The sequence below is a fragment of the Equus przewalskii genome, chromosome 5 (genome assembly GCF_037783145.1).
Source record: "Equus przewalskii isolate Varuska chromosome 5, EquPr2, whole genome shotgun sequence".
Lineage (NCBI taxonomy): Eukaryota > Metazoa > Chordata > Mammalia > Perissodactyla > Equidae > Equus > Equus przewalskii.
Window position 1 is genome coordinate 13,446,899 of NC_091835.1, and position 20,232 is coordinate 13,467,130.

Sequence of the window (20,232 nt, forward strand, 5' to 3'; positions counted from 1 at the left end):
TCCCAGAAGGTGGGCCATGAAGCTGAGCTGAAATAGAATACTTTCACTCGTGTGAGCACTACTGAAATACAGGTGGTCAGGGGGCCTTCCCACAGTGCTCAGTATTGCCAGTTTTCTGACCTCTGAACTTTCTTACTTAACGTTTCGTACCTCTCAGAAATGATTCCACTTCAGGCTTTCTGTATCTTTCGCTCAGCAAGAGACTCATTTCTGGCTTTCTCACCTTTTGTTCCATTTTGTCTCAGCCTCTCCTTCAATGGAATCACCCCACACCATGATTCAGTGTGTCCTTGAAACTTCTTCAGGAGTGCTTTTCCCTCTTTACTCTCCTTGCCTATTTTACTAAGCCGCAACTTGGTGACTAAGTTCTTTATTTTTTGGTCTTAAGTTTCTATTACTACCAGCTTCATAAAGAAAGATGAGGAAAACAAGAATAGCAAATATAATTATTGAAGGAGTACAGATTTTTTTTTTTTGGAGGAAGATTGGCCCTGAGCTAACATCTGTGCCCATCTTCCTCTATTTTATATGTGAGATGCTTGCCACAGCATGGCTTGACGAGTGGTGCATAGGGTGGCACCCGGGATCCAAACTGGTAAACCTGGGCTGCCCAAGTGGAGGCAAGAACTTAACTGCTACACCACTGGGCCGACCCCAAGGAGTACATGTTTTTGAAATGAATGAGTTAATAAATGCATCTAGACTGCTTCTTCCTAGTGAATCATCATGATGCAAGTAGTACAGAAGGTCACACTGCCTGCTCCCAGCACCCACGCACCAGGAGGAATAGATTCTACCTGGTGTGCCAAGATAAAGGAAATGCTGCTACTTTAGCCTAGTAACCTGGAAGATGATTTTAATTCAAAGTTCAACAATCTTTACTGAATGCCCATGAACTAGACACCGTGTTGGGTACTTGAAATACAGACATGAAGTGATTTCTTCCCTGCCTAGTAATACAAAGCACATGAACGAGTACATTAAGTGTTGCAGGAGGAAATTAATCTTTGCTGATAGCGCCTATGTGCTGAACACTGTACCAGATGGAAAGGGCCTCTGGAGAAGGGGATCACGATCTCAGTCTTGTTTTTTTAAGGTGACATGTTGACTCGTGTCAAAGAGGGAAGCATCTTATTAATGATCAGTTTCCTCAACATCAAGCAAAGCTAATCACTTCATTCTCTTTATTCTCAAATTTCATTTCAGAATGGCCTTTTGGTTCCTAAAGGTGATGGAAGGATTAAAGTTATATTCCGAAATGATAAGCTAGATATTTCTGAAAGATAATAGTGGAACAAATGTTCATTTTCCATCTGCTTTGTGTCAGGTGCTGCTCTAGTAGCTGGGGGGGTCTCACGATGATCAAGACAGAGCATATCCTTGTCCTATCTGTTCGAGGGTGAGAAACAAGTGACAGAGGACTGAAAGGCAAACCTCGATCTTTCTAAGTAGTGAGAAGTGCTAGAAAGAGAAGCAAACAGGGTGACCTGACAGAGGAACACAGTGTGGGAGCGGGTCATGGAGGTGGAAGTCAGGAGTTCTTTGAAGGGGTAGCATTTGAACTGAATCATGAATGAAAAACAGGACCCAGCTGTGCAGAGAGTGCAAAGGCCCTACAGAGACGTCAAGCTTGGAAGTTCAGGGAACACAAAGAATGCTAGGTATCCATGTCATGACCGAGGGAAGCAAAGCTAAGAGATCAGGGTTCATGGACCATCAAGAAGCAGCTGATGGGGACAATGGCAAGGAGCTGGATCTGACACTTAAGGCAGTGGGAAACCACTGGAAGGTTTTAACTAGGGGCATGGCATTATCTGATTTATAGTCTAAAAGCTTCCTTTAAGTGAATCAAAGCAGAGCAAAGGAGGAAGCAGGAGGACCACTTTGGGGATCCAGGCAAAAATGGATGAGGATGGGTTGGGCCAGCAGTGTGAAGAGAGAGAAACATAGGGTACTGCCATGGTAAAAACTAATCTCCTTTAAGGGGTAACAAGGACCAAACGAAGCCCCAGTTTCCTGATCTGTCTTAACCATAAGCATTCTTAATCAACTTTATTTTTCATCCATATTAGGGCCCACTCCTTAGACACAGGGCTTTTGCTTTTCTTGTCAGTCTCGCTCAGCTCGGAAGTGCTGTTCTATATTCAGCACCTCGTGGGTGCTGAATAAATATTGATTAAACAAACCATGTAATGAATCATGTCTGTTGCAAGTGTGGGTGCTTGGGAACGAGGAGACACAGAAGTGAGCTGGAGTCTTCCCTCTGCAGGGCGTAGGGCACATAGAGCTAAGGATGTTTGGAGAGAGGCTAGGGAGTTTGGAGCTGCCCCCCCCCCCAGCCCCCCGCCTTCCATTCTGGGATGCCTTGGGATTGGAGTGGTCATTTTATGACCTCTTCCGGTTGGGTGAGTGGACACATCCCAGAGCATCCTTATCCATTGCTCAAGGATGAGCCAGGGAAATGATGCTCTAGCCAGGTGAACAGGAGGCTTGCTGTTGGTGAGCAACACCCCCAAAAAGTGACACAGGCTGTGGATGGAGCAGTGGCAGAGGGCATTTGAGGAAGGGTCTTTACTCCATACAAAGGGAGAGGAAAAAAACCCAAAAATGAACTTGGTTGTGCTGTATAGCAGGGATCTCCCAACTTTTTCTGTGAACTGTCAGATAGTGAATCTTTTAGGGCCTTCTATCTTGGCTGCAATTACTGCACCTCTGTTGCAACTCTGCAACAGACAATTGCATCATGAAAGCAGCCATTGACAAGAGGTGAATGAATGGGTGTCACTGTGTTCAAATAAAACTTTACTTATGGATGCCAAAATTTGAATTTCATATAATTTTCATGGGTTACAAAATATTCTTTTTTTCCTTCGACTACTTAACTAGTTCTATGAAGAAAATAAAACAGTAACGTAAAAAGGAAAACACAAAAACCATTCTTAGTTCATAGGACATACAGAAATAGGCGACAGGCCACCCATGGGCCATTGTTGGTCAACTCTTACTCTGTAGAACAGGAAAGAAGGAAAACAGTTCATTTGAATTTTGTTCAAAAACTTGCAACTTTACATGGTAATAGTATTCAACATTATCCTTTGTTTGTCAGGGGCTTAATGCAAATGAAACTTTAGCTGTTTGTCTGATATGACATTTTCTGATGATAGAGACTAGGTGGCGTCAAATATGTCTTGAGCACCTGCTAATTGGGAGTTACTCTCCCAGCTGATCTACCAACTTCCTCTACACCGTGTCATAGACCTGAGACCAGATGAGCTTTTAATAATATACACCAGGTCATTTGTTCCCCTTCTTGAAAGACTCCAGTGACTTGCCACTTGTATTTCAAATAAGATACAAATGCCTTATCTTGTCCTTGCCTGACCTCATCTCTGACCACTCTCTCTGTCCTACTATCCCATTCTTCAGTCTCAGAGCTCTCCAGGGCTTTTGTAACAGCTCTTCCTTCAGCCTGAAACCCTCCTTCCTTCCCCAGGTTTTAGCATGGTTGGTCCTCCTCGGGAATTCAGAACTCAGCTCAGATTTCACCTTGTCGGAGGTGCTGCCCTCGACCATGCAGTCCAACTGAATTCTTCCCCTAGTCAGTTTCTATCAAAGAGCCTTGTTTTATTTTCTTCATAGATCTGGTCTTTATCTGAATGATCTTGTTAATTTCTTTACTTATTTTTTGCCTCGCTCCTTCAGTCAAAAGGTAAGCTCCATGAAAATAAGGTAATTCCTTCCTAATCACTGCCATTTCCCCATTCTGAGATTAATGCCTAATGTTCAGTATTATATATAATGCATTTGTTGGATGAATAAAGAAAGGAAACAGTCTGAGGGGAGATAGAGTAGTATGTTCAGAATTGTGCTAGTGTTTTACTCCAATTAGAAATGAAGATGACTGTGTATGATGGCGGTGGGGTGGGGAGGGAAGACAACTGCCTTGAGAAATGGCCAGGGACCAGATCTTGGAGGAGCCCTCAGGCAATGCTAAGGTGTCTGCCCTTCATTTCGAAGGCAATGGGAAGGTGGCAAAGAAGTATTTTAAGCAAGCACAGGATAAAAAAAATACAGTATATTCATTGGAATGTTCACATGGGGAAAATAAAACAGTATGTTATCATACACTCTGTTTACACCATTAAGGATGGCAAAAGTCATAGAGTAATCAGTCAGTCTTTAACTTAAATGAGTGTGGAAAGATGCCAAAAAATGAATTCAAGTTCAGTGCAAATGTTACATCCTGTCTGCACGCCTCCACTCCCTTCTTGAGCTGAGGGAACATATTTGTGACTTATTTCTGAATTACAGAGCTAGAAGAAAAGCTACTCCATGTTTCATGCTTTTTGTGTGTTAACAGAAAGAGGCTGTTCATCAAGGTTTACCTTCAGTCTGAAAGAAAATGAGGATGTGGAATTAAAAAAACAAAACGTGGTTCAACTTTGTGCTTGCAGTCCAAGCTGCCTTGGCCTGGTCCAACCACAGAAATGAGATTTCTGCATGAGATGAAGCCTCTCTCAGACAGCCTCAAACGCTAAAGTGGGAGCCATTTAAACATCTGAAAAGTAGATTGGGAGAGTTCCTTTTTTCCTACCTACAAATGTCTACCTTGTTCCATCATTTTTTGTACTTAGAACAGAAAATTATTAACTTCCATATGCCTTCCTTTCTATTAATCCCTGGAGGAAGGTGAAAAGGTAAGAGAGGGAACGGAAGGTTGAGACTATTTGAGGAAGGATGAGCACTGAGGCCCCAGCTTCTTGACGGGGCTTTCCACGGACAGTGGCTATTTCACAGAGTTACCCTGAACTGCCTTTTCATCTGCTTTAAGACATCGATGTTTGTGATGTCTATGAGTACCTTTCTTTTAGGAAAAAACAGGAAAGGTTATCATCTGCCCACTGTGATCTCTGTTTACATAGTTAGATATTTACCAACAATTTAAAAATGTTTAATATGACTATTAATGGAATGTTTCGGACACTTGGGTGCTCATCATCCATAACTTCACTGTGTTCATCTCCAAAATGAATTTTCTTTTTATTCACTCTCTCTATCACCCTCAGGCGCATTCTATGTGCCAGTGAGTATTGTCCTAAAGGGGTGATATCTCAGATCACAAATCCGTCCATGAAGATGGGCTTGCCTACCTTTCTTTGTCCCCAAGCCTCTACATTGCCTTATCAAGATTAAGGGTGATTTTTAAGAATTGCATCTTTGTGCCAAGAGATTCCTGCCTTTGCCATTGGTTGGTTTCAGTTGCTTAGAATCTTTCACTTAGAAATGGCCTGAGGGAGGAAGTGTTCTGTGAGACCAGGTAAGGCAGTTAGAAACCCAGACATTGGCAGGGACACAGTACCACCTGGAACCAGGCAGCACCCTGTGCCACCCTCGTTCCAAGTGACCACTGTGTCACTGAGCCTCCAATCTTCCAACTTTGGGAGGTCCTTGGGCACTTACTATGCGGGATGTGGACTCCCGCTGCAATGACTGTCATGTAGGGTGGCCACAGGAAGAGCACTGAGCTCCCCAGTCTAAGAGAAGACAGGGACCCAGTTTGAGAGGGTCATCTTGTGGGGCCCTCCTAAGTATGGATGGCTTAAAAAGGAGAACTTACTGAAAAGTCGTCACTGGGGAAGAATAGGAGATCTCGAAGGGGATCATTCTGATAGGTCTTTTCAAGTTCTTCAACGACAGTTTCGTAATCCAAAGGCTCGAGAAGCCTGGGCTTTTCCTGCTGTAGAAAAAGAAAATATGATATTAACCACTGACGCATATAATCTTACTTCCTCTCAGCGTGTGGCTGGATTTCATTTTTTAGTATCACCAAGGCTTTGACATTAAGCAACCTTTTCAGTGGAGTCACAGAGACTCCAGGCATTGAGGGCAAAGCCACATAACTATTATTTCCAGATCTGAAATAATGAGATCCTGAAATACTTGACATCTCGCTCAGTAATTCAAGCTGTTCAGACTGAGTGCCCAGAGCTCACGGTATTCAGCCCTACCACATCCATAGACTACATGTTTATGTAAACTTGATCTTTGTAAGTGTGAAGAATTTCCTAGCATTAAGATGCTCATCATCATTTTTGATGAATTAGATACTTCCTTGTGAGGTCTACTTGGGTCTATTTTAAAATGTTGGCCCCCTAGCAATCAAAGTATCACATGCTGTCTTAGTGGTCATGAAGTATGGATCCTGTGTCAGGATTAATTGCTTGGCTCTGAGCCTCTGTGCCACTATAGAGAGAAGCTAGGTAATTCTCTAATAGAACTGAACAACACAACCATTATGGACGTAGTGTGGCGAAAACCAAGAAGACTGAAAAATAGCCAGATAATCACACTGCATTAAAATCTTGCAGCCGAGAAGAGAGGCACTTCCTTCAAAGAAGCTGCCCACGAGCCAAAAAGATAAATGCCAGTGGGAGAAGGTGTGATCGTTTCATTACAGGGTTGATGTGTTTACTCCGAACGGTACAGGACTCACAAAGTGAGAAAGATGGAACTCCAAAGAAAGAATAAAACCTTACAAAGCAGAAAACAAGGACACAGTCTGGTTCCCCAGTCCTTTGATGAAACATTTACTCAAGCTAAATGAAAAGGGATGGTTGTTTGGATTCTGGGGGCGCTCCTGGAAGTTGGAGTGGTCACTATGAAATTTGGATGCTAAAGCGATCTTGTAAATGGAAAATTTTTTTTTTCTTTTCCAAGTTAATGACATCAACAGTTTCCCACCAACTTTGCCCCTCCTCACACCTCACACAGATTTAGCTTCGATTTCTGAGGCCTTCTTTGGAAAGTTTCTGCTACTAAAGCCCCAGAAACTGTCACTGACGTCTCAGTAATTGCTAATGGTCTTCTCAGAGTAGCAGTCAATGTTTATTTTGATGATTTTCCAAATATAAAAAATAAAACAAAACAAAATGCAACACAGTGGGCCAGCAACAAGTACTTTTTGTATTAAAACAAACAAAATGTACTTTGTATCAGAACGTACTTTTTGTACTAAAACAAGCAAAACGAGAACAAACCCATTTTACAAATGTTTAGGTAAACCATGTAAGGTGAATATTCTTTCTGGAAGGGACTTCAAGTAAGATTGTTAGATTTAGCAAATAAAAATACAGGACTTCATGCAATATTTGGAGAAATTTAGTTGCCCAACATAATCTATTTAGGGAAAGAGCTGTGAAACCTTCAGCGTTTTGAAGTAGGAGATAAAGAGTCACTAGGTGTGACGTGGGTAATTTAAAAAGAAGTCCTTCTGGAATCCCTGTCTTTTGATATGATTATTCTATTTAGATTTATTTTAAGTTCCATTTCCATATTTTCCCAGGCAAAGGTTAATCCCAAGGATCACAAATTGATTGCTCAAGTAGCAAACGCAGAGTCCAGATGTTTGATTTGGCTCAAATATTTACTTTATTTTATTTTTGCTTGGCTTCTAATGCCTTTAAGTAATGGTAGAGTCGTTACCCCTCATCTGAGGAGATATGTTCCAAGACCCCCGGGGATGCCTGAAACTTTGGATAGTTCTGAACCCTATATAGACTGGTTTTTTTCCTATACATATATAGTTGAGGTGTGAGAGCAAAACTAGCACCAACTTCTTTTTCCTTCTTCACAATTGCAGGGGCAGAAGATTCATTCCTAGTGTAGATCTTAGCAACCTCAGCATATAATTTTTTCTTTCTTTATTAAGTTGAGAACTTTCACCTTTTCACTTATAAGAAGCACTTTGTAGCTTCTCTTGGCATATCCGAATCACCAGCATCACTTTTAGGGCCATTACTAAGTAAAATAAGGGTTACTTGAGCACAAGCACTGCAATATCTGATAACCACTAAGTGACTAGCAGACAGAGCATGAATCCAGTAGACAGAGGGCTGATTCACATCTGGATGGGATGGAGCAGGACGGCGAGAGATTTCATCATGCTACTCAGAACGGTGTGCAATTTAAAACTTATGAATTGTTTACTTCTAGAATTTTCTATTTAATATTTTCCTACTACTGTTGAGCACAAGTAACTGAAACCACAGAAAGTGAAACCACCAATAAGGGTGGGGCCTCCTGTATTTCATTCCAGTTTGTCTACACACCTCGTAGTCCTTATCTATTACCTCATACCCTGCAAAATCACACATTTATATTACCAACTGCCCCATAGGCCTTCAAGCCTGAAACACTTGGCTTTTTCTAGAACTTGTTTTTTCCCTAAAATTATGTTTGTGTATAAAATGTAGCAAAAACGCCACAATGTATGGTAAAGCCGTCACGAAGCTCTTCTCTCTGCCATAGATTTGGTTGGTTACATCCCTTTCCTGCACTGTTTCTTCAGCTTAAGTTTATGACGCCCTTCAGTTCTCATGTACCAACAGCCCACAACGTAGCTATTCACACATTGCCCTCTTTTCCCCCTTTCTCACACCAGCCTGACCAGGAGTGTGAGGGTGTGGCTTAGTGTGCGTTGCAATTTATAGGTTTAAAGGCAAATGACAGAAGAATGTTTTAAGAGTTCTTCTACAATCTTGGTCTCACTATCTTTTAAATTTTCTCTCCCATTAGTGACAAACTTGAGCATTAATAAATAACCTGAAGACCTAGAAGATCTTCAAAGATGTTTTAACAGGGCCCACCTTCCACCTAAAATTTATCCCGCCTAAATGAGTATAATCGGAAAGTCAGAGCTCACAAGTCACAGGCTATTAATAAAACCATAGAAAAACTAAATCCTAAACTCTCTTTGATATTCCTGATAAAAGGCATAGCCTGTAAGCATCTGTTGGAAGGTATATTTTTATTTATTCATTTCAGGCTATACCAACCAACCAACCAATGAATGGCATTTATTAAGTCTTTCTGTTCAAAAGGTTGCACTGAAGTTATTTCGACATGCGGCTGCAAAGTCTAACAAATTTGCTTCATATAATTTATTAAGTTTTGATCTCTGGGGGATATATCAGTAAAGTTCCATCTTTCAAGGGAATTTGTTAATCAATGTGTAACATTCAAGATATTTGACGGTTCAATATTTTGTGGATTTGAAGTTTACAAATGAAAATAACAGTGATGTATTCCACAGCCCCTAGAGCCTAGAATTTGGCAATGCTTGCCAAGGATGCTTTATGCATCAGTGATGGTGAGAATCCAGGCTATACAATAAGTAGTTCTCTCTGGAATGAGAGAGCTGGATGCTCAGTGTTTTGGTCAAAGAGACAGATGTCTACAAGTATGGTGGGATCAGTTAATTTCCCACTACTGCTCCTTGCAGAGACGTTGAGTGAAACTGAGAACTGAGCAGCATTGATTTACAGCTTTACAATGGTTGGGTTGTCCCTTCTGAATTTAATGCGCCTCTTTCTTTTTGGAAATGCTCCAACTGGGATAAGGCATGTGCCAAGATTACCCTGAACTGGATTGGATTTTTGTAGCGCTTTTTACTCTTACTCTCTTTCTCTCAAATGAGTAATGAATTTCATTAGCCATTCTAAAATCACTCCCGGCATGGGAAAAGGCACCCACCAGTACCTGTTATTATGCAGCAGAGTTGGTGTTGCACCACAGTGGCAATAGGCCTTATTCTTCCTATTTAGTATTAAGACATTTGTTTGATCTACTTCCCCAAATCCACAGCTCTCCTCCAATTCAACTTCACAGCAGAAGAATGGGCTCCTGTCACAAAAACAAATGCTTTCTTCTCCTCTACTTATTCCACAACTTCTCATGGAATGCCAACACAACATCTACGTCTTGGAGTTGGTGAACCTGCCATCTTGGTAATAGCCAGGGCTGCCAAGAGCCATCTAACTGGGTTTGAAGTAAGCAGATTGTCCATGCCTTAGCTAAAGATTCTAATTTCAAGAACAGAGTGTTCCATTACGAGGATCTAAATTATTTTCATCATTATTATTCAAAATCAAAGGGTGAAGAAATTACACTAAAGATATAAGCATTTGAAGCATGTAACACTGAAAAATTAAATGACTAAACCATTACCCTGGACCTCTCTCCAGAATATGGAAGTACAATCTAACCAAGAAATAACCTAGACTACCCAGCCTTGTTTTAGGGAAGTGCCAAGTTAAAAAGAGTGTGATTATAGGTTTTCTATGACAAGATGCAGCAGAGAGTGTAATGTGCGTTCTAGAACCAGAATTCCTGGGGTTCTAGTGATGGCATTGCCACTTATGGGCTGTGGAACTTTGGGCATATTAATTAGAATCTCTGTGCCTTAGTTTCCCAATCTGTAAAATGAACATCTTAATAGAAGCTATATCATAAATTAAATGAGGAAATATTTGTTATTCTCTTAGCACCACACTCACAGTACTCATTACATAAGTGTTAAGTAAATAAAGGCTGTGAGTTTTAAATTTTGACTAGTCATGGATTTAAAGCACTTATAAATTTAATGTGTACAAAGAGTAAATAGTAGGCACTCAATGAATATTTATTAAGTAAATAAGTTTATATCCTTTCTTCCAGGAATTTCTTTTCCAGGACTTTATTTTAAAGAAATAACCACACATATAATCCCAGATTTATACAAATATGTTTTTGCAACATTATTTTTGTAACAAGATGGAGAAAACATATTCACCTTAGTCTAAGAGGGATAGCAGGCAGGTAGGCTGGTGGAGTCTATACCCCAAAAGTGAAGACATCAGAGCTGCTGCTCCAAAAAAGTGATTTATGTCTTTCAAAGAAGTGTGTAAAGTGGAAAAAGTCTTGGTGCTATAATGGGTTTTGGGAAGGACAATGAAAATAGGATAAGCGTTGGAATAATCAATGTATAATTGTGCAGAACATGCCATGATTCCTCCTTGTAACTCTTTAATTCTTCAGTAAAGGTAGTTAACACACAAAATTTGCATATGATTGGCTTTTTGGGGAAAACATGAGGAGGCTGAGGTCCATGATCAAGATGGTAAACCCGGCTACAAAGGCAAAGACAAAAGGCACTACCTCAGGAAGAAAGAACGTCAAGTTCTTCTTGACAATGATTCTAGATTCACACATATTATGACATTAGAGTTTGAAGCCAGAATACCTAGGTCTCTAACAGGTGGTAATGCCTAAAGGACAAGGCCAGCTAAAAATTATGAAACAAGAAATCATCAAGGATAAAGAATTATTAGGAAATTATGGTACATCCATTCTAAGAAATAATACATGCCCATTAAAATTGAGTTTTTCAGAGGATTGCTGGGAAGATGGTGGCATAGGAGGACTCTGAACTCATCTCCTCCCACAGACACAACAAGTTTACAACTACATGTGGAACAATTACCTCTGAGAGAGAACTGGAAACTGGATAGAAAAAACCTCCACAACAAGGAACAACACTGACTGAGGAAGAAGAGGCAGAAATACCTTTCTGTTGAGGAAAAACCCACATTCGAGCCATGGCACTTGATGGCTCAGAGCAACCTTAAGGTAGGAAGCTTCTCCTGGAGGAGTGGGGGATCTGAGAAGGAGAGCTTTGCCACAATAAGCAGCTTTTGAATTCAACACCACCAAGATGAGTGCCAGAATACCTGGCTTTGCTGGCTATTAAAGCCAACGGGGAAGATGCCCACAGAAGCTATCGAACATAAGAGAAAGAAAAGCCTGCTCTTAAAGGGCCCATGCACAAATCCACCCATTCCAGAAACCAATACAAAACCACCAAAAAGAAAGTTGCATAGTCCTTTGGTGAAAGAGACTTACTTGAAAAGTTCGGAGCATGTCTTGGAGAGGCAGGAGCTGGCTGGAACCACCTCTTCAGGGACTGAGATGCTGGTGGCAGCCATTATTGTGACCTAGTACAGGCGTGCTGACACAAACACTGACAGACACCATTAGATTTCTTTCCTTGGTTTGTTAGTGCAGGGGTTTGCCCTGCCCACTAGAGCACCGATTTAATCCAGCTCAGCCAGGGCAGGGAGCCCACCCTAGGGACTGGCCCTGCCCACCAACAGGCCTGAGCAGAACTTGTGGGCCCACGTATGCGGGGCATGTGGGGCCCCTGCAGCAGGGTAAGTGGGTCTACCTCCACGAGGCAGGGTGTGTGTGAGGGGTGGGCCTGTACTGGAGTGTGTGAGGAGTGAGTGGGTCCTCCTCAGTGGGGCAGAGCATGCCCATGGGACAGGACTGCACTGATGGAGTGTGTGAGCCTGCGAGTGGTGAGGTTTGTCACCTGCAGCAGACTTGTGTTGCTGGCCTTCTCAAACAGCCACATAGGGGACCTGCCCCACCTTTAATGCCTGAAATGATTGTGTGCTGCCAGGCTGGGGGCTTGCCCTACCCAGCTGTGCTACTGAGAGAGCTGACAATAGCCTCACAGGCCAGAGGACTACAGCAACTTCGAGCCCCTGAGCCTAGCAACCACCTACACTAGGGGCCTGACTCACTTAACAGCAAAACAGCAGCAGGTATGTGCTATTTGACCTTGCAGCCAGCTATCCTGGGCCCTCCCCTCTCATCCAATAATGTGACTAAAGTTACCATAGCAGCTGCACACAGCTGAGCCTTACAACTAGCCAGCCATGGGGCCAACCTAGGCTACCAGTGCACCTGCAGCAAGAGAAACCTTGCCACAACAGAAGGGCACATGTAGCCCACACAGGGGTCACTCCTGGAACATTTGGAGCTGGTGACAAGCGGGAAGCACACTGCTGGGCCTCAAAAGGCATCTCTTACTTGATGCCACATCTCCAAGATCAGGAGATGTTGCTTATCTACCTAATACATAGATATAAGCAAAGAGAAATAGGCAAAAGGAGGAGACAAAGGAAAATGTTCCAAAAAAGGGAACAGGATAAATCCTCAGAAAAAGAATGAAACAAAACAGAGGTAAACAATCCACTTGTTAAAGAGTACAAACCAATACCCATAAGGATGCTCACTGATCTTGGCAGAGTAGATGAATACACTGAGAACTTCAACAAAGAATTGAAAAATATAAAAGTGAACCAATCAGAAGTGAAGAATACAATAACAGAAATGAAACATTCACTAGAGGGAATCAACAACAAAGTGGATGACACAAAAGAATGGATCAGTGAGCTTGACAGAAGAGTAGAGGAAATCATCCAAGCTGAACAGAAAAAAGAATTAAGAACAAATACAGTCTAAGGGACCTCTGGGACAACATCAAGTATACTAACATCTTTATTATAGGTGTCCCAGAAGGAGAAGAGAGAGACAAAGAGGCAGAGAATTTATTTGAAGAAATAATAACTGAAAACTTTCCTAACCTAAGGAAGGAAACAGGTGCAGGAAGCACATAGAGCACCAATGAAGATGAACCCAAAGAGGCCCACACCAAAGACACCTTATAATTTAAATGTCAAGAATTAAAGACAGGGGCCAGCCCAGTGGAATAATGGTTAAGTTTACATGCTTCGCTTTGGCAGCCTGGGGTTCACTGGTTTGAATCCCAGGTGCAGACCTATGCACTTCTTGTCAAGTCGTGCTGTGGCGGCATCCCACATAGAAGAGATAGAGGGACTTACAACTAGGACATACAGCTATGTACTGAGGCTTTGGGGTGAGACGAAGAGGAAGATTGACAAGAGATGTTAACTCAGGGCCAGTCCTCCTGACCAAAAAAGCCTGCAAAAAAAAAAAATTAAGGGCAAAGAGGGAATCCTAAAAGCTGCAAGAGAAAGGCAACAAGTTACATACAAAGGAAACCCCATGAGGCTATCAGCTGAGTTCTCAGAAGAAACATTACAGGCCAGAAAGGAGTGGCATGATATATTCAAAGTCATGATATATTCAAAGGCCATTCAAATGGCAATAAAAAGAAAGCAGGGGTAGCAATACTTATATCAGAAAATAAAGACTTTAAAACAAAAACTGAAACAAGAGACAAAGAAGGGCACTACATAATGATAAAGGGAACAATCCAATGAGGATATAACACTTGTAAATATCTATGCACCCAACATAGGAACACATAAATATATAAAGCAATTATTAACAGACATAACAGGAGAAATAGACAGTAACACAATAATAGTAGGGGACTTTAACACTCCACTTACATCAACAGATAGATCATCTAAACAGAAGATCAACAAGAAAACATTGGCCTTAAATGACACATTAGACCAGATGGACTTAGCAGATATATAGAGAACATTTCATCCAAAAACTGCAGAATACACATTCTTTTCTAATGCACATGGAACATTCTCCAGGATAAATCACATATCAGGCCACAAAACAAGTCTCCATAAATTTAAGAAAACTGAAATAATACCAAGCATCTTTTCTGCCCACAATGCTATGAAACTAGAAATCAACTACAAGAAGAAAACTAGAAAGCCACAAATATGTGGAGATTAAACAAAATGCTACTAACCAACTATTTGTCAACGAAGAAATCAAAAAAGAAATAAAAAAAATACCTGGAGACAAAGGAAAATGAAAATACTACATGCCACAATTTATGGGATACAGCAAAAGTGGTACTAAGAGAAAAGTTTGTAGTCGTACAGGCCTACCTCAACAAATAAGAGAAATCTCAAATAAACAATCTAAGAGTGCACCTAAAAGAATTAGAAAAAGAAGGATGAACAAAGCTCAAAATCAGTAAAAGGAAGGAAATAATAAAAATCAGAGCTAAAATAAATGAAATAGAGACAAAAGAAAAAAAACAATGAAAGTAAGAGTTGGGTCTTTGAAAAGATAAACAAAATTGACATTTAGCTAGACTCACCATGTAAAGAAAAGAGAAGGCTCAAGTAAATAAAATCAGAAACAAAAGAGGAGAAATTACTATGGACACCTCAGAAATACAGAAGATTATAAGAGAATACTATGAAAAGCTATACACCAACAAATTAGATAAACCAGAAGAAATGGATAAATTCTTAGAATCATATACCTTCAAAACTGAAACAGGAAGAAATAGATAATTTGAATAGATCAATCACCAGTAAGGAGATCAAAATAGTAATCAAAAACCTCCCAAAAAACAAAAGTCCAAGACGAGATGGCTTCCTTGGTGAATTCTACCAAACATTCAAAGAAGACGTAATACCTATCCTTCTCAAACTCTTTCAAAAACTGAAGAGGAGGGAAAGCTTCCTAACTCATTCAATGAGGCCAACATTACCCTGATACCAAAACCAGACAAGGACAACATAAAAAAAGACAATTACAAGCCAACATCACTGATGAACATCAAGGCAAAAATCTTGAACAAAATACTAGCAAATCGAATACAACAATACATTAAAAGGATCGTATACCATGATCAAATGGGGTTCATTCCAGGGATGCAGGGGTGGTTCAAAATCCACAAATCAATCAATGTGATATACCACATTAATAAAACAAAGAAAAAGACCAGATGATCATCTCAATAGATGCAAAGAAAGCATTTGACAAAATGCAGCATCCATTTATGACAAAAACCCTGAATAAATGGGTATAGAAGGAAAGTATCTCAAATAACAAAGCCCATATATGACAAACCCACAGCTAATATCATACTCAATGGTGAAAAACTGAAAACTATCCCATTAAGAACAAGAACCAGACAAAGATGCCCATTTTTGCCACTCTTATTTAACATAGTCTTGGAGTCCTAGCCAGAGCAATCAGGCAAGAAAAAGAAATAAAAGGGATCAAAATTGGAAAGAAAGAAGTAAAACTTGTCACTATTTGCAGATGACATGATTTTATATATAGAAAACCCAAAAAAAATCCACCAAAAAACTATTAGAAATAATAAATGAATACATTAAAAGTTCAGGATACAAAATCAACCTATGAAAATCAGTTGCATTTCTATACACTAACAACAAAGTAGCAGAAAGAGATATTAAGAATACAACCCCATTTACAATTGCAACAAAAAGAATAAAATAACTAGGAATAAATTTAAGCAAAGAGGTGAAAGACCTGTACACTAAAACTATAAAACATTGTTGAAAGAAATTGAAAAGGACACAAAGAAATGGAAAGATACTCCATGCTCTTGGATTAGAAGACTTAACATAGTTAAAATGTCCATACTTCTCAAAGAAATCTACAGATTTGATGCAACTCCTATCAGAGTCCCAAGTGACATTTTTCACAGGAATAGAACAAAGAATCTTGAAATTTATATGTAACAACAAAAGACTCTGAATAATCAAAGGAATCCTGAGAAAAAAGAACAGAGCTGGAGGGATCACACTCCCTGATTTCAAAATATACTACAAAGTCATAGTTATCAAAACAGCATGGTACTGGCACAAAAACAGAAACCCAGATAATGGAACAGAATCAAGAGCCCAGAAATAAACCCACACATCTATGGACAGCTAATTTTTGCCAGGGGAGCCAAGAACATACGATGGAGAAAGGAGAGTCTCTTCAATAAATGGAGTTGGGAAAACTGGACAGCCAGAAGTAAAAGAATGAAAGTAGACCATTATCTTACACCATACACAAAAATTAACTCAAAATGGATTAAAGACTTGAATGTAAGGCCTGAAACCATAAAACTTCCAGAAGAAAACACAGGCAGTACACTCTTCAACAGTGATCTTAGCAGCATCTTTTTGAATAAGATGTCTTACCACACAAGGGAAACAAAAGAAAAAATAAACAAATGGGACTACACCAAATAAAAAGCTTCTGCACAACAAAGGAAATCATCAACAAAATGAAAAGATAACCTAACAAGTGGGAGAAGATATTTGCAAATCATATATCTGATAAGAGGTTAATATCCAAAATATATAAATAACTCATACATCTCAATAAGAAAGAAACAAACGACCCAATTAAAAAATGGGAAACGTTCTGAAGAGACATTTTTCCAAAGAAGAAATACAGATGGCTAACAGGCACATGAAAAGATGTTCAACATAAATAATTATCAGCGAAATGCAAATCTAAACTACAATGAGATATCATCTCACATCTGTAAGAATGGCTATTATTAAAAAGACAAGAAATAACAAATGTTGGAGAGGATGCGGAGAAGAGGGAACCCTCATATACTGCTGGTGGGAATGCAAACCGGTGCAGCCACCACGGAAAACTGTATGGAGATTCCTCAAAAAATTAACAATAGAACTACCATATGATCCAGCTATTCCACTGCTGGGTATTTATCCAAAGAACAGAAAAACATTAATGCATAAAGATACAAGCACCCCTATGTTCACTGCAGCATTATTCACAATAGCCAAGACTTGGAAACAGCATAAGTGCCCATCAAGGAATGGACAGATAAAGAAGATGTGGTATATATGCACAATGGAATACCGCTCAGCTATAAAAAAAACGATGAAATCTTGCCATTTGTGACAACAGGAATGGACTTTGAGGGTATTATGATAAGTGAAATAAGTCAGACAAAGAAAGTTGAATACCATAGGAACTCACTCATAAGTAGAAGATAGAAACAACAACAACAAACACAAAGATACAGAGGTTAGATTGGTGGTTACCAGAAGAAAAGCGGAGAGAGAGGAGGGGGCAAAAGGGGTGACAGGGCACACGTGGATGGTGACGGATGGTAATTAGTATTTGGGTGGTGGACATGATGTAGTCTACACAGAAATCTAAATATAATGATGTACACATGAAATTTAAAAAAAAAACAAAGAAAAACTCTGATGTTTTTGTTTGTAATGACTAGCAAAATTGCTGACATATTATTGCTAAATAAAAGTGGGAATAAATATTGCTCACCAGAATAACTGCACAAAACTTTAAAAATGTAAAGAAAAAAGATTAGAGATACATATCCAAACATTATCAGTAACTATATTGGGATAGGACTATGATATTTAGGATTTTTCTGTTTTGCCTTTTCCAAATTTTCTATAACGAAACATCATGGCTTTCATCATTGTGAAAAAAATGAACTTAGTCTTTCAAAACTCTCATGCCTCCATAGAAACACTGGGGAGTTGTTTGATTTTAAAATTGTTTACCCTTTGAAAATCCACCAGAGAGGGAACGTAGATACTCACAGTGGGGACTTCACAAGAAGTTCAACCATAACAGCTTCAAGTAATTAGAAAAAGACGCACAAAACACTGGGGAAACGAGACCAGGGAAAATAATTACAGATTATGTATGTGATTCTAGAAGCTAATGTCAGCCAAAAAGGGAAGAACAATTAGCAAGGCCTTAACTACAACATTTTGAGGTCTGTGGGGAGCTATAAACATTTGGTGAGTTACTTAAGCACCTCTGCACATTGGTCACACAGGATTAGAAGGCAGAATCTCTAGCTGAAAGCTGAGGGTCTTTACCTACCAGATACGGAACGTGGACGAGTCATTTCAGTTGAACTTAATGAAGTTGATTTAAACGAGTCAAAGGGCAACTTCCTGCTTAGGGCGTTGTTGTTGCAAAGATCAAGGAGATGAAGTATGTGAGAATGTTATGTGAACCACCAAATACCACACAAATATAGATTTGTCTGTATTTGAAAGTGATGAAAATTACCCCACATATTTTACCCGAAAACATATCTCAAAAGCAAGTCAAACCAACCAACCAATACCGATGACACTACCTCCTTTATGTCTCAGGACCTGTGCTACATGCTTTTGTATTTATTATCTAAATTTCCTTGAAAACAACCACAAAGAAACTTTGATAACTAATGATTCTACTGGAGGCAAAAGAGGTAATAACATAAGAAAAAGGACTGAAGTTTTAACAAAGGGCACCTTCTCCTCTGTGTAACTCCTAAATCAAGTCAGGCTCCTTTATCCCCCAAAGGAAGAAGGAAGGCAAGCTACCTAATTATGTAAATGAGCAAAGGAAAGTGACTTTGAAATTCTTTTATTTTCCTTGAGGAAACAGCCTAGAAAATATTTTCACATATTTATACTTCCAGATCAAAAGAAATGGATTAAATTTAGGATTAGTTTAGTATTAAACTCATTAGCTTTGCAAATATAAATATTAGGGGACAATCAAAGTTGTAGATACTTAGAATTTCTTTCCGTAGCTCTCACCCACACACATGCAGGTTAAGCTTGTCAGCAATGGGGAGCTAATAGGATCGATAAGGACTAGCTAGAAAAATGGGTTGATTACACTAAATTGTAAGTGTAATCAGGGAGACCGCCTTGGTTACTCACCCTTAGGGTCACTCTAGTTTGTCAATCTGAACTAGTCACTCTTACTTCTCCTTTTCAGAAAATCGGATCTTTTCAAGAACATTATTACGTGAAGTGTTTTTTCCCCCTATTTTTGAGAAGTTTTATATTTTTCTGACATGTAGTGCTTCCTGTGACGCTAGTTGAGATTTCCCCAATCTTCCTGAATCACCCCTGTCTTTTCCAGAAATGAATCTTTATTCTAATTTGAATATTCATAACAGAATCAATGCTATTTCTGAATACCTTCTTCAGCTTACAAAACCATTCATCCTGGTTAATGACCCAGAAAAACCAATAAAAATAGATATTTACTTTAGGACCAATATAGTAGGCCCCAGTAGGGCATGACATGCCAATCATTTAAACATTCTCTTCACATCTTGGCATACAGACAAGCAAATAGCTAACACTGAGGATCCACAGGGTCTTTAGAGAGACCCTAAAAAGAATTCTGATCTTGAGATCTCCAAAACAAATTAGAAACAACTGAGCTGTTCATTAATTTTGGTGTCATCAAGATAACTGATTAAATTTTTTAGAGGAAATAAAAGCTCTAAATGACACATGGGTTCTTTAGACCTTAACTTAATCCAGGACCCTTTGGCCTTAGTGCCGTTGGAATGGAATCAACTTCCACACTATTTGTGTTGAAAACAAATGAGAAAATTGCAGAGACTGTACAGCTGGATCCCCGGCCACAGCTGTCAGCCTGTGGTCGTGTGACAGATTTAATCCAGTCTCTCATCAAAGGGAGTTCCACTGGACAATCTCTTAAATGTTTGAGCTTCAAAAAGCAAGACTAGCTTTTCTTACCAAAAAGGAAATGATTAAGAGGGAATAAGCCATCTCAGGCTGACCCTTTAACCTTCTCTCTGTCTTGAACCACACAGTTTCATGAGAATGGAAAAACACTAGCTAAGTCCAAGTTCAGAACTGTACAGCTGGGCAAGCTCAGATTAAGCTGAATTTGGAAATGGTTCCCTTGGTAACAAAAATGGACACAGAGCTCGGAAGAAATTAACCAGTAGTAACTCTTCAAATGTCTCAGTCCATTTCAGTGAAATTAAGCAGGTTAAACTTGGTAAATCATAAAGCCTTTTGCAAATATAAA

The 20,232-nt window shown here is 39.7% G+C and overlaps 1 protein-coding gene across 30 annotated transcripts in view; it reads right to left on the reverse strand.

Moving 5' to 3' along the window:
• The window catches only part of DOCK10 (dedicator of cytokinesis 10), a 263,891-nt gene that overhangs the window by 143,922 nt on the left and 99,737 nt on the right, over positions 1-20,232 (reverse strand). For 25 of the 30 annotated variants that reach the window (XM_070619963.1, XM_070619973.1, XM_070619968.1 and 22 more), the window contains exon 2: positions 5,618-5,737. In XM_070619963.1, the coding sequence (XP_070476064.1) occupies positions 5,618-5,737 (120 nt within the window). The remainder of the gene's footprint in view (positions 1-5,617; positions 5,738-20,232) is intronic. The other 5 variants (XM_070619965.1, XM_070619961.1, XM_070619975.1 and 2 more) reach the window with 1 other exon arrangement.